This window comes from Haliotis rubra, unplaced genomic scaffold (genome assembly GCF_003918875.1).
Source record: "Haliotis rubra isolate DU_JTF1 unplaced genomic scaffold, ASM391887v1 Scf1424, whole genome shotgun sequence".
Taxonomy (NCBI): Eukaryota; Metazoa; Mollusca; class Gastropoda; order Lepetellida; family Haliotidae; genus Haliotis; species Haliotis rubra.
Genome location: NW_025765364.1, coordinates 107,030 through 120,397, shown reverse-complemented (window position 1 = coordinate 120,397; position 13,368 = coordinate 107,030). Strand labels below are relative to the sequence as shown.

Genomic DNA, 13,368 nt, shown 5'->3' with positions numbered 1-13,368 from the left:
ATTTGGTAGAAGGACTTTAGCAAGTCTGTTTTGATGATGTATTTCCAGTTTCCAAGGGCTCGCAACACATTGTCCACATTTGGCATGAGAGATGGCTGAGGCCTACCTCGCCAAATGAGGTTACCAATCGAAATCCACCTGCAGGCTTGCGAACCAGAAAAGAGAGATTCAGGTATTCTACAGTAATGTTCATTTGTTCTGGAGTAGCAAAGACGCCCATGTCCTCCAGTTCATCAAATTTATTTTAAAGCTCTGTCAACATCTCTCTGTTGTAGTGGGGTAAGCGTCTTTTCCTCTGAGGGGGCAGTGTAGGACCCATGTTCACCACAGCTTCGAGAGGCCCACTGGATACATTGTACTTGGATACACGTGGGTTGAAAACTTCTTCAAATTCTTCATGTAATTCTCTGAAAGCACCACTGAAATCTGGCGGGAAAATGTTGTCAGGGTCGATTGTTACTGTGGCTGAGTAGGGTGTTGTAGGTGTCTTGTAACGGGTCCCCATGCCTCCTGTATCATTTACCTGCTGACTTGGTGCCGAATCAACAGCAGAGATGCTTCGGATTTGACACATATGTTCATTCCTTTTCAACAATAACGGCTCGTCAGTTGTGTTAGTAACCCTGATGATATTACCAACTGATGACACCTCCTGTACACGCGTAGCCAGGACATTTCCAGTTTTAACCTCATGTTGCTAGGGGCATCAAATCGTGACTCAAGTGCCCATGGTGCATCTTGTTGGAGAACGTCGGGGGTAACAAGCTCAACATAATCCCCAGGTAGCCCTTTTTTATTATGTGGAAGATCACGTAGAACAAAAGCCTGGGCCCGTCTCGCTGTAGCATTACTGCAAGCTTGTTGTCCGTAATAGACGATAGTTCTACCACCAATTACAATCTGCTTCTTAGCAGGGCGAGTTGCAATGTCGTTACTAACGAGGAAGGGGTTCCCGGCTAATATGTCGACGTCAAATTGTTTCACGACCAAAGCGTCAAGCTGAAATGTGTTGTTGTCCCTGGTCAACTGACAATGGACTTCCCCAACTACGTCTAGGGGTGTTATGCCATCTGCCTGACGAGCCATCTGTGAAGCCGGGCGTATTGGTAGTTTGATGGCCTGAGCAAAGGAAGCCCTGACTGTTGTACACAGGTTGGAATAGCCCTAAATCCGCCATTTTGATTTTATGACGTCATCATCGAACACCTGGCTGACCTCATTTCACAGGGGTGTCAATGACCTTGTACTGAGTTGACCTTGGATTAAACCACTTTTCCAAGAGGTATTTTTAGACTCAAGTGGGCAATATAAGGCCCCCGAACAGTCCCCATGTCATTCAGACTCCAATGCGATGCTCATTGTACAATACTGTGTGTATTTGTGACTATTTGAGAATAAATCAATTTTGGTTGTCATTGGTTGATGTGGTGTATAAAAGTCCTAACAAAAGGTAGGTGAAGGGAGAGCAGAGTGGCACAGTGGAAGCGCACTGGGCTCATAACCCAGAGGACCGTGGATCGAAACCACGCTCTGCTAACAACATGTTTTTAGAATTAGGGCTAGCAGACATCTATATAAAGGACAGAAACGGTGATTTAGCTTCATTTAGCCGTGGACCCGTGATAGTGACACTTCATCTGAAACCTCTGTGTGAGAGTCAGTATTCATTCTGAACAAGATAATGAACAGACGATACTGGAGACCCTATTTGGACGATCCTAAGAAATGGACCAAATATTACTATTTGCAGGCTAAAGGATATCCCAATCCCTTTACTAACGTGGATGATTATGTGATCTATTATGAGAAACAAGGGGTAAAGATAGACCTAACCCCTTCTACAGAAAAGTTTGCTCTCACGTCTCCAACCCAACAAGTCGTTCAACAGGCCAGAGCACGTATTCAGATGCAGAAGAACGGGGAAACTGAAGCCAAAATAATGACTTCCTCCCAGAGTCGCACAAAGAAACGGAAGACGTGTTTTTAGATAAAAGCAGCTAGTAGACAGGTTCTTTGCCATTTAGACTCGGACCACCATGCAGTCAGCAACGTGTCCCGTGTGCTATCAGACGTTTTCCAGAAGGGATGCCATGCTTAGACATCTCAGGAATCAACACAGACGAGCAATGCAGCCACCACCACCACCACCACGAGCACCACCACAACCGCCACCACCACCACCACCACCACCACCACCACCACCACGAGCACCACCACAACCGCCACCACCACCACCACCACCACGAGCACCACCACCACCACCACCACCTATGATGCAACCAGTGCAACCACATGTGGGTGCTTTGGAAGAATGTAGACTGATACACCCCTTCACCATGATTGTCTCAGGGCCCACCTCCTGTGGGAAAACGTACTTAGTGAAACAGATTCTAGAACGCATGAACATTAAACCTTATCCTGAACGTATTATTTGGCTCTACAAACGATGGCAGCCCTTGTATAACACCATTCAAACCCATGTTTATCCCTATGTGGAATTTCATCAAGGCATTCCTTCTGATCTCGAAAAGGATGCGTTTCTGGACCCCCATGTGGTGAATGTGGTGATCCTCGACGACTTAATGTCGACAGCGAGCAAAGATCCACGCATTACAGATCTGTTTACGGAAGGAAGTCATCATCGTAATCTCTCAGTGATAGCCTTGAACCAGAATTTGTATTTCAGTAAGGATCCCACACAACGAAGAAACTGCCATTATCTGCTTCTGTTCAACAACCCTATCGATCAACAACCCATCATGACTTTGGCGAGGCAAATGTATCCAGGTAACACAGACCGTTTCATGGAGCCGTTTCAAAGGGCTATCCAGAAACCATATGGTTACTTGTTGGTTGATCTAAAACCCCAAACACCTCCCCATTTGCGACTTTGCCCCAATGCATTCAGCTTAAAAGGAGACAACCAAGCTAGGACCATTCAGTCCGAGTTAGACTTTCGGCGTGAGCAGACGTGTGAAGAAAACCTCCCAACCATGCCATCTTGTGATGACTGTGGACTCATGTTTCAAGACGTGCATGATTTGCAAAAACACAGAAGAAACTGGTGTCCTGTAAAGTCTTCAGTGTGTCCACCGGGAATACCCCAAGTTAAAAGGAAGAGGGAGGAAGACGACAACTTCTCTCCTGTGAAGGCACCGCGTACACTGTCAGATTGTGACTATTGCGGTCAAGTGTTTAGCAATAACCACAACTTACAAAGACATTTACACGATAAACAATGTCCTGAAATGGAAAATGATGATGATGATGATGAATCATTAAACGAAGTCTCACAAAACAACAGGAAAAAAAAGATGGCTGATCTCGAAGAGCAAGGTATAAGACAAATGTATTCACGTACACGTGAGCTGAATAAAGACTTTTTGGATGAGAAACGACAGCTGTACATGAAAAGAGGTTTAAACGAAGACACGATTCAAGCCAAACTGAACAAATACATGTGGAGCACGTTTAAAGAGACGTATGCCTGGTTTATTACTTATCTGTTCCATATGCAGTATGGTCCAAAGACACAAGGAATACTGAAACAAGTAGGAGACACAAATAATCTGTATCATGATGTGTTTTCCAATCTGTACCAATATAAGTCTTGGGTCGAAGGCTTGACCGAAGATGATAATGCAGACATAACATCTGATGAAGAGAGTGAAGGCCATGACGATTAGGAACGGTGATAAGACAACAGATGTAAAGTAAACTTCTAGGAGCGCTCCTATCCCGTAGTTGTACTCGTTTGAAACGGAGCTAATAAAAAAATGAAAATCAGTTTATCTTGTTTTTTTGTGATGTATACCTCGTTGGGAGCCACATTAACTTAGTGCGCCTAGTGGCAGCAAGATGCTCCCCGGGGAGTTGAGAATGGTGATTGACATCCAAGGAAAACGTTACCAGCCCTTTGAGCATGCATGCGGTATGGACTATAGTGCTATATAAATACCCATATGAAAATAATATACACCTGTGAATTGTCATTTATGATTACTCTTTCATGCTAACACTATACAATTACACCCCTTTCCTGATGGAATTTTAGAAAGTTGAAAGTTGCATTCCTAAATATGATGTACAAAAACCCCATGACCAGAACGCACATTTCAAAGCTGACACGCCCTAGCAAGCGTTGATTCTAACGAGCATTTTTATTTATGGGTGTTTTACACTCACGAGAAATGTCGTCAGGCTATAACTGTCGACAGAAACCTCCCTCCCTCTGCCACAGCAGTGCCCCCGTCCCTCCCCTACCCCTCCCGCCACAGCATAGTCCCACACACGCAAATGTGGGTCACCAGATCGCGTCTCTGCTAGCACTGTGAGAGGGAGAGTATTTTGCACAACACAATCCCAGATATAACATATGTTCTATTTACATGGAAGGTGCAATATTAGTCTCATGTGTTTTGGTGGTTGATTCATTCAATACAATCACAAACATATGGGATTTGGGTATAACATCTCAATATCATCCCTGATTCCTAAATTTATCGCATTACAAGGCAGGATACAATGACAATATGGATTGGATATTCAAATATGGAATGTGAATACCGGTAAGTTTGAAATACATTTGAAATTCTATTGAGTTGGGTTGTTCTGGTGATGGTCAAGACAAACTCAAATCATTTTCATGTGGCAATGAACGCTGATTGCATTGAACAAATGTGTTATAAAACCCGTATAATTTCTTTTACACATATGAGTGCACATGTTAGACTAGACTAATGTTTAGTCTCTGAATGTATTATCTTGATAGTAACAAACAAACCTATTTAAATTGACAAGGAGCCCAAGGCAGACCTGGGGAAATCTAGACTTCATTTAGAGCCTTAGCAGTGCAGGGAGGGCTAGGCTGTAGGCAAAATAATATGGGTCAGACACGTGAGACAGGCTAATGTTAGACCCACGATTTTGAGTACAACTTGAGGAGGTATCATATTACACCTCGGCTGAGTGAGACGAGGGAAGTGTGTGGAGGCTGCGACTGTTAATTCACCATGCCTCAACGGTGCGCGCTCTGAGATGACAGATTTTCTCCACAGGCCGCAGAAAAGGTTATTGAGTATAGAAAATATAAACATTTTGTAAGAGGACAAAATGATAACTTCAACTGACTGTCAGAGGGTTTTTTTAATAGGTAAAATTGAAACCGGACGAAACTAGTTTGTGGTCAGTGGTCCAGTGAACCCCGATAGTTGTTCTACGCTGATTGGCCTAAATTAATGGCGTGATGTCATGGTGTGATGCTATGATGTGTTTCCCACGGGACGCGCGGTCGTTGACCCCTCGGTCAGGGTGAGTCACACCGGAGTGAGTTGGCTGTATGCTGATTGGTCCAAATTAATGGCGTGATGTCATGGTGTGATGCTATGATGTGTTTCCCACGGTCATTCACACCCTTGTGAAATGAGGTCAGCCAGGTGTTCGATGATGACGTCATAAAATCAAAATGGCGGATATAGGGCTATTTCAACCTGTATACAACACCTGACCATGTTTGTTGTAGCACCTGTATCTAAAGTCAGTCTCACAGGGTGTATTGAGGAACGGCGACTGGATGACGTCAACGCGGCCAATAACGGGTTGATCAAGCTGGACACTGGGGTCCTGGTCGTCGCTATCAGACGTCCCCTCACCATAGAATGTGTCACCCTGGACTGGGTCATCAACATCCACAAGACGAGAGCGGCCATACATCTGCCGTCTGTAAATATCAGGTACATATCTACAGTCCTTTAAGTAATGAGTATTGTATGCTGGTCTCCCTGCTGACTTGCACAAGACACACACGTTTTGTTGACGAGGCTTGAAATTGTTACTTCTAGGTTTGTCACTAGAAAATGCTGCGGCTCTCATAGCTTTCGTGTCCTCAATGCTGTTTAGCTCATCCATCAATGTAGAGATAGCCCGGGAGATTTCTGGTTTCAGAGATGCAAGCGTCTGATTTCTCAATTCAGCTCCATATTTTTGCTTCACTAACTGGGGGAGTTGAGGATGGAAAAGCTGTTGCCATAACACAACGACCATGTTCTCTAGTGTTGGGGTGAGGTCTTCATCTTGGTCAACTTCATCACCACGGTGAGTGATACCAGAACGGTTAGTAAGTAAATTATCCTCTACAAATGCCACCAGACGCTGATAGAGATCTTCATAGCGCTCATTAGGCTGCATCTTGATGTCAACAAGGTTGAGAAAATTAGCTCCCGTTGACTGGAATCCGTAGTGGTGTCTAATCTTTTGCCAGATATCTTGAACAGATGTTGAATTCTTGATTATGGAGTTCCTGCTAATGACAGTACAGTAATTAGCTATCTGCCCTAGCATAAGTTCAGCCGTTTTGCGCTGTATTTGCGATACATCTTCACCATCATTCTGCAATCCTCTCAATGGGTTAGCTGCAGTTTTCTTCAGCCATGCGCTGCCCTCAGCGAGAGGAAGGGGGCAAAATTTGCATCTAAAGATAAGATGTACACTTAATTCTGCCTCCAGTTTTCCAAAGGAGTTAATTGTCTCATTCTTTGTGAATTGCCACTGCTTCGGGACTCGGACGTTAGCCATGTTGGTAAGATTTTACGAGAGCTACTATTAGTAAGGTAACGATACACGTAGCTTGAGTGACCGATGCATTGTTCACGGTTAAATTCGAGGTTTACACACCTGTACCTGATAACTTGTATTATGATCTCTGTGTTGAAATCTGTACTAGCGTAGGTTAACCGCTGCCACCACGCCAATGAGGACGAGATCCCTATCTCTTCCATTTAGGTTTAATACTCCATGAAGTCGCACCCATAAACCGAAACAACCGGATAATACAAAAACAGAACTCAAAAACAGCATCAAAAATTAAAAGAAACTCGCGTTGGTTTAATTTATAGATTGTTCCCGTCACGATATGGCTGAAATACTGCCGATGTGACCTTAAATGTCAGCTGGGGCGGTGGGGTAGCCTAGTGGTTAAAGCGTTCGCTCATCGCGCCGAAGACCCGGGTTCGATTCCCCACATGGGTACAATGTGTGAAGCCAATTTCTGGTGTCCCTCGCCGTGATATTGCCGTAATATTGCTAAAAGCGGCGTAAAACTCAACTCAGTCAGTTAAATATTAGCTCACTCACTCAAAAGACACTCAGGGGAGATTCTCTGTTTCTCCCGCAAACACTTTCAGTTGGTATCCTTTGCATGTTTTAAATGTGTAAGTGTTATATGATAATAACCAATTATCCCCAGTAAGTAATACCAACTGAAAATACTTCCCTGAAATTTTGCTGAACTTAGCCCACATCCTGTCACCACTGCCGATGCTCATGCTTTTGATCACTCGATTGTCTGGCACAGACTCGGTTATTTCCAGGTTTTGTGTTTGTTTTGCAGCTATATGGCTGAGATCTGTAAGTATTCGTGTTTGGACCAGACAATCCAGCGAGCAGCAGCATGAACATCAATCTATGCAATTGGGATACGATGGCATGTGTCGATTGTTTCCAGCCCGTCGCCCTATACATGGAATATTGCTGAGTCCGGTGTTAAATCACCAAAACAATGATTATCACCACTGTCAATGTTAGCTAATGGTGTTGGCAGTCTCCATGCTTCTGAATAGTTATATGAAACCAGATGACAGTCACGATCGGTGATGTGGTTTACATTAACACGTAGATTTACTGCGATGGACCTGGTCGTCAACCGCCTATAAAATACGTGACTACAATTCTGGGTTGGAGACGACCCGTGAAGGTCCGGGTTAGAATTGGTCTTCAGTATCCCATGCTTGTCGTAAGAGGCGACTAACGGGATCGGGTGGTCAGGCTCGCTGGCTTGGTTGACACATGTCATCGTATCCCAATTGCGCAAATCGATGCTCATGCTGTTGATCACTGGATTGTCTGGTTCAGACTCGATTATTTACAGACAGCTGAGTATTGCTGAGTGCGGCGTAAAACTAAACTCACTCACTAAAATGATTATCATTATCATAGTTTAAAAGCAGGCATATCAAAGTACAAACAACATTTTAAGTAGAAAAATATTTTATGTTAAAAAATATATTTGGCTGAATATACATCTAGAAGATGTTACAAGTTGATGAGATATACATGGAATGTGGTTACTGGAAGGTTCGGTTACTTGGAAGTAACATGTTACTTACTTGGAAGTATCATGTTTAGATTTAGGGCAATGTTTCGGTTCGCCGTCAACCATCTTGCCCAAGGTTTGTTCTCAGTTATTCATTACTACTGGATGTTCTTCCCATACCAAGTATCAATAACGGCTTCAATTTCAGCACTAGATACTGTTTTGTCACGTCTCAGCACAGGAGATTGTCCCCAATTCAGGACTCAAATGGACTTCACCTTCACTACTGACATGGAGCTTCTTTTCACAGCTGCTCATTACCACGGGCGCTTCTTGTATAAATATGACCTTCACCTTCTAGCTTCTGCTCTCAGTCACACATCATTGATGGACATCATTTTGATACAGGTATAAATAACCTTAAGTTACTAATATCTAACCTCTTTACTTTTTCATAATTAACACCATATGTTCACTTAAAAGATCCCTCACCTTAAGTACTAAGTGGATCCTCTGTTCTCAATCACATATGAATATATTATTATTATTAGGCTAATATTTGTATATTTGTTGTATGGTCCTCAGGGAGTTGAGATTGATAATACAATGTGCCGCTTGAGATTGAAATCCAATGATCGAGGGAAAACAGCTGAGCTGAGCTGGATATTGGCGCTATACAAATATTCACATAAAAATAATAATGATAATAATTATATGAATGTAGTCCTCTTGGTGCAGACATGGAGATTCTGTTTCAATTATTATCACTGGATGACCATTATGAATTGAAACTAGTTTTAGTCACGATATGACTGAAATATTGCCGATGTGACTTGAAATTGTAACTCACTAACTCACTCACTGGATGACTGGATACAAATGTGGCCTAAATGTAAGGTATAAATATAGCCTTCACTTCAGCACTGACATTACCCAGCTTCGGGTCACAGTTACTGAACACTGGGTGTTGCAGCAGCTTTTGAAATACTTCCAGTTAAAGTTCTTCTTTTAAGCTTATTCAGTTTTGTCAGAACGATACATTCACACACATTAGCCAATAGAGGCTTTCACAAGTGGTATCCTGGAATACAGATTTCCATACGGTCTTCAGCTACTGCACTAACATCTAGATTCTGCCTTCAGTCACACATCACCCCTGATGTTCTTGGAATACAGATTTCTATGTGGTCTTCAGCTACTGCACTAACATCTAGATTCTGCCTTCAGTCACACATCACCCCTGATGTTCTTGGAATACAGATTTCTATGTGGTCTTCAGCTACTGCACTAACATCTAGATTCTGCCTTCAGTCACACATCACCCCTGATGTTCTTGGAATACAGATTTCTATGCGGTCTTCAGCTACTGCACTAACATCTAGATTCTGCCTTCAGTCACACATCACCCCTGATGTTCTTGGAATACAAATTTCCATATGGTCTTCAGCTACTGCACTAACATCTAGATTCTGCCTTCAGTCTCACATCACCCCTGATGTTCTTGGAATACAGATTTCCATATGGTCTTAGCTACCGCACTAACATCTAGATTCTGCCCTCAGTCGATCATTATCACTGATGTTCTTCCAATATCGGTATCTATATGACCTTGATTTTCAGTACTGACGTTAGCGTCTGTTCTACGTCACTCTCTTATTGGGTATTCTTCCTCCCACAGTCATCAGTATGGCTCTCATCTTTGTACTATGATCTCATCTTGGTCAGTCAGAAACTTAGATCCTTCATCCACTGCTTCATCCGCAGTCACGGTAATGTCTTGGTTAATATTTGGCATCAGTTTCTTGTCCACCCTTTGGACTAGCGGTATGAGCATGATCAGCATGCTAGATAGCAGGAACATAGATGCTAAAAGAAAGAAAGGTGTACAGGGGTTTAGTCAGAGATGCAATCATCCAATACACTTACACGTTCGTCAAGTCAATTGAACAAATCAAATTTATACAAAATTCGTGTAAAAAGGTTTTTTTTACAAAGGTTTTGGAAATATTAGTGCCGGAAATATGTAGGAGAAAATAATCTTTTACTGGATTAATGTAATGTAAATGAGATACCAAACACTGCGAATTTTCTCAAAGGTTCATTATCGAGAAATAGAAATGAAACGAACAATGTCGAAAATGGGAATACGGAAATGAAACCGAACTACCCACGTCACAGCACAATGTCACTGAACGAATCCGTTCGGGGCGATGGGGTAGCCTAGTGGTCTAAGTGTTGGCTCGTTACGCCAAAGGTCTGGGTCGATTCCTCACACGAGTAAATTGTGTCCACTTCTGGTGTCCTCCGCCGTGATATTGCTGGAATATTGCTAAAAGCGGCGTAACACCAATACTCATTTACTTACGAATCCATTCAACGATACACGTTACATAATTGGCCTACAACATTCAGCCCTAAAACATTGCGAACGTGTTGCGAATTGTGATTCGAACTGATACATTATATCCATTGAAAAACATGGACGCAATGTTTCCACCACTGATGTTAGCCAAGTGAAGCAACTGCAAACAAAGAAAAGGGTGCTACGGAGTAGTTTACTGTACGAGGCGATGACAACTGACATGCATCGTGACGTCGGTTACCAATGGGATAGACGAGAATGGCGTAGTGACGTCAATACAGTGTGACGTCATGCAAAAGTGACTACAGAACAAAATTCTTCCGCAACCCCTTTATGCAACCGGTTTCGGTTTGAAACCATAACAATAAAAAAAATACACTATTTTGTCAATTTAATGCATGTAAGACGAGTGTAATAAATACCATAGGAAGGACACTCGTTTCGTATAATTCGTATGTAATGAGACCTCGTGTAGTATTCTCTATATACTTGCCTGCAAACAAATAGCTTTCTCTGTACGTTGCTCCTCCATCAACTATGGCTCCTGAATAGAACGAACATGGTACCTGGTCAGATTTTGCAATTGTTATGTTGCCATTTTTCTGATTTTACGTGCGTAAGCGTCTGTCGGTACTGCTGGTTATGCCGTCTATCATTACATTGCAGTAGCTTTTGAAACACTCCAACTTAAAATTATTCTTTTGAGCTTTGTCAGTTTTGTCTAAACGATTCATTCAGACACATTAGCCAAAAGCGGCTTCACAACTGGTAATACAGTAGTAGTTTACTGTACAGTTACAGCACATATATTCATGCAGGAAGAAATCCTATCGGAACAAAAGGTTTATACTTTTAGTGAGATTCTTACGAGGACAAAATTGAATCAAAGTGAAAAAGAAGAATCTATTGTGTGCTATTTTCGTGTGTCCTGTGGAAACTTTGCAGAATCGTCAAAGGGCTAAAATTCCATCTTTAGCCTCCAATGATTAGAGAGCCAACACCAACCACAACCGCTATGTATAACTCACTTTGATCAAATGCATAAGGGATAATAATGCAATACGGTAAAAGGCAAAATAACCATTACCTGCAACAGGAGGTCCAGTTATGTATCCGATTCCAGCAGTGCAGTATACCATGCCGAATCCCAGTGCTAGATCCTCTTGATCGAGCAGCAGAAACAGTATTGGCGTCAATAGTGTATTTACTCCCCCGATGTACATCCCCGTTACAGTAGCATACACCATCTGCCCAGCATACGTGTGAGAGTACAACGGGAGGAGTGATGTAAAGATGGATGCCACGCCCATTTGTCCCATGTGGAGAATGAGACTACTCACACGTTCGTCATTGGCCGCCAGTCCCGTGAAAAGCCTGGACAATACGTTGAATATACCCATAATTGTAAATAAGAAAGCGGCCTCTTGTTTTGATGAACCCTGTTGTATAGAATAGTTTGGAAGATGCAACAAACATGCTGACTCTGCACAATTCCACCCAAAGATGCTGAGGACGTATAACAAAAAGCCATAGTTCTTCCACACCCTGGAAGAGCATCTCCCACCCATCCTTTCCTTCGTCTTCATCCACATTCTTGTCACAAGAAGCGCACGTGGATGAGTTTCTGAAAGTTGACTGCTTGCTGATTTGGATTTGCTGTCATTTTCCAAGGGTCTCATTAAAGAACCGAACACACAGAAATGGAAGGCAATCCCTCCGATGACAAGAAAAGCACCGTGAAGACCGTACTCGTCAATGAGGAAGCGAATGAGAGGAGGACCAACAAACATTCCAAGACCAGCTCCTGCCATTGTAATACCAGCTGCTACGGGACGCAGTTTCTTAAAGTACAAACCGACCATCACATTCCCTGGCAGAAATCCAAAGCCATATCCGATACCTAGAGTAAAACACTAGATTCAGCTTTAAAGTAATAAACCAAATCTAGGCAGGGTCTTGTAAAGAGACATATTCAATGACACGAATTTCTTTGGATGCATCCCGATCAAGTCCCTATATTTCCTTGCCTTTGCATGTGTTTTGTACGGATAACATATGAGGGATAGGAGGCGCCACCTGTCAGCGTAAACACGATATCGTCACTATTTGATTTATAAACACATACTTATGGTGTAGTTGGTACAGGAATCAAGAAAAGGAAGAAGAATTTGAGGAGATTCTGTAGCGTCACATATCAATTCCACATCTCCGAATATTATTAGAATCCTTAGTTTTAATTAACATTTAGAGCAATTGATCAACGAAATGAAACCTAAAACCACAAACTAACTGGCCACTTTTAAAAAAAATATTTTCTTTTTTTATCCTCCAGCAGTTAGAAGATAAGGATGATGTTCCAATGAATCCGAAATTTACTAATAATATTAGCACATGATTATGTTTAAATGTTGAAATGAAAAAACAAACCTACTGGCTACTTTTTGTGGGGTATTTTTATCCTTCAACATCTAAGCGATAATTATGATGTTCCAATGAATCCGAAATAAAACTGAACCAACAATAAAAGCAGGGGATTTTGTTTTAATGTTGACATGAAAAAATGAATAAATAACACTTCGTGCTGGCGATCTAACCCGAAAGGATTTCAAAAGACAAAAGAAACATACCACTCAAAATTCCAAAGGTTCCCATCATGGTCGATAGATTCTTTGACATCGATGCACCTACCAGTCCAAGCATCGCAACGACACCTCCAAATATCGTACAACAGCGACATCCCACTATGTTAATACCAATGCCAATGAAAGGACCTGGAACATATAGACCTTATAAATATAACAGAGCTACAGATAACGTTTTGGGTCATTGAGATATGTACTCGCTTGTGTTCATCTCAATTGGGTATCCTAATTTTCCTTTGAGTAAACAAATAAATTGTACCCAACTCACTCAAACT

General features: G+C 42.2%; 1 protein-coding gene and 1 non-coding gene across 2 annotated transcripts in view; one reads left to right on the top strand and one right to left on the bottom strand.

Moving 5' to 3' along the window:
- The first annotated feature begins 1,464 nt into the window (after positions 1 to 1,464).
- On the top strand, positions 1,465 to 1,536 carry Trnam-cau. The gene has a single exon. It is a non-coding gene; the product is annotated as a tRNA-Met (tRNA).
- A 6,489-nt stretch (positions 1,537 to 8,025) lies between these two features.
- LOC124269152 (monocarboxylate transporter 14-like) overlaps positions 8,026 to 13,368 on the bottom strand; it is a 33,924-nt gene continuing 28,581 nt past the window's right edge. Inside the window, exons 3-6 of the mRNA XM_046704169.1 lie at positions 13,079 to 13,222; positions 11,539 to 12,351; positions 10,945 to 10,995; positions 8,026 to 9,955 (exon numbers count right to left, since the gene is read on the bottom strand). Of these exons, the coding sequence (XP_046560125.1) occupies positions 9,783 to 9,955; positions 10,945 to 10,995; positions 11,539 to 12,351; positions 13,079 to 13,222 (1,181 nt within the window). The 3' untranslated portion in view covers positions 8,026 to 9,782. The remainder of the gene's footprint in view (positions 9,956 to 10,944; positions 10,996 to 11,538; positions 12,352 to 13,078; positions 13,223 to 13,368) is intronic.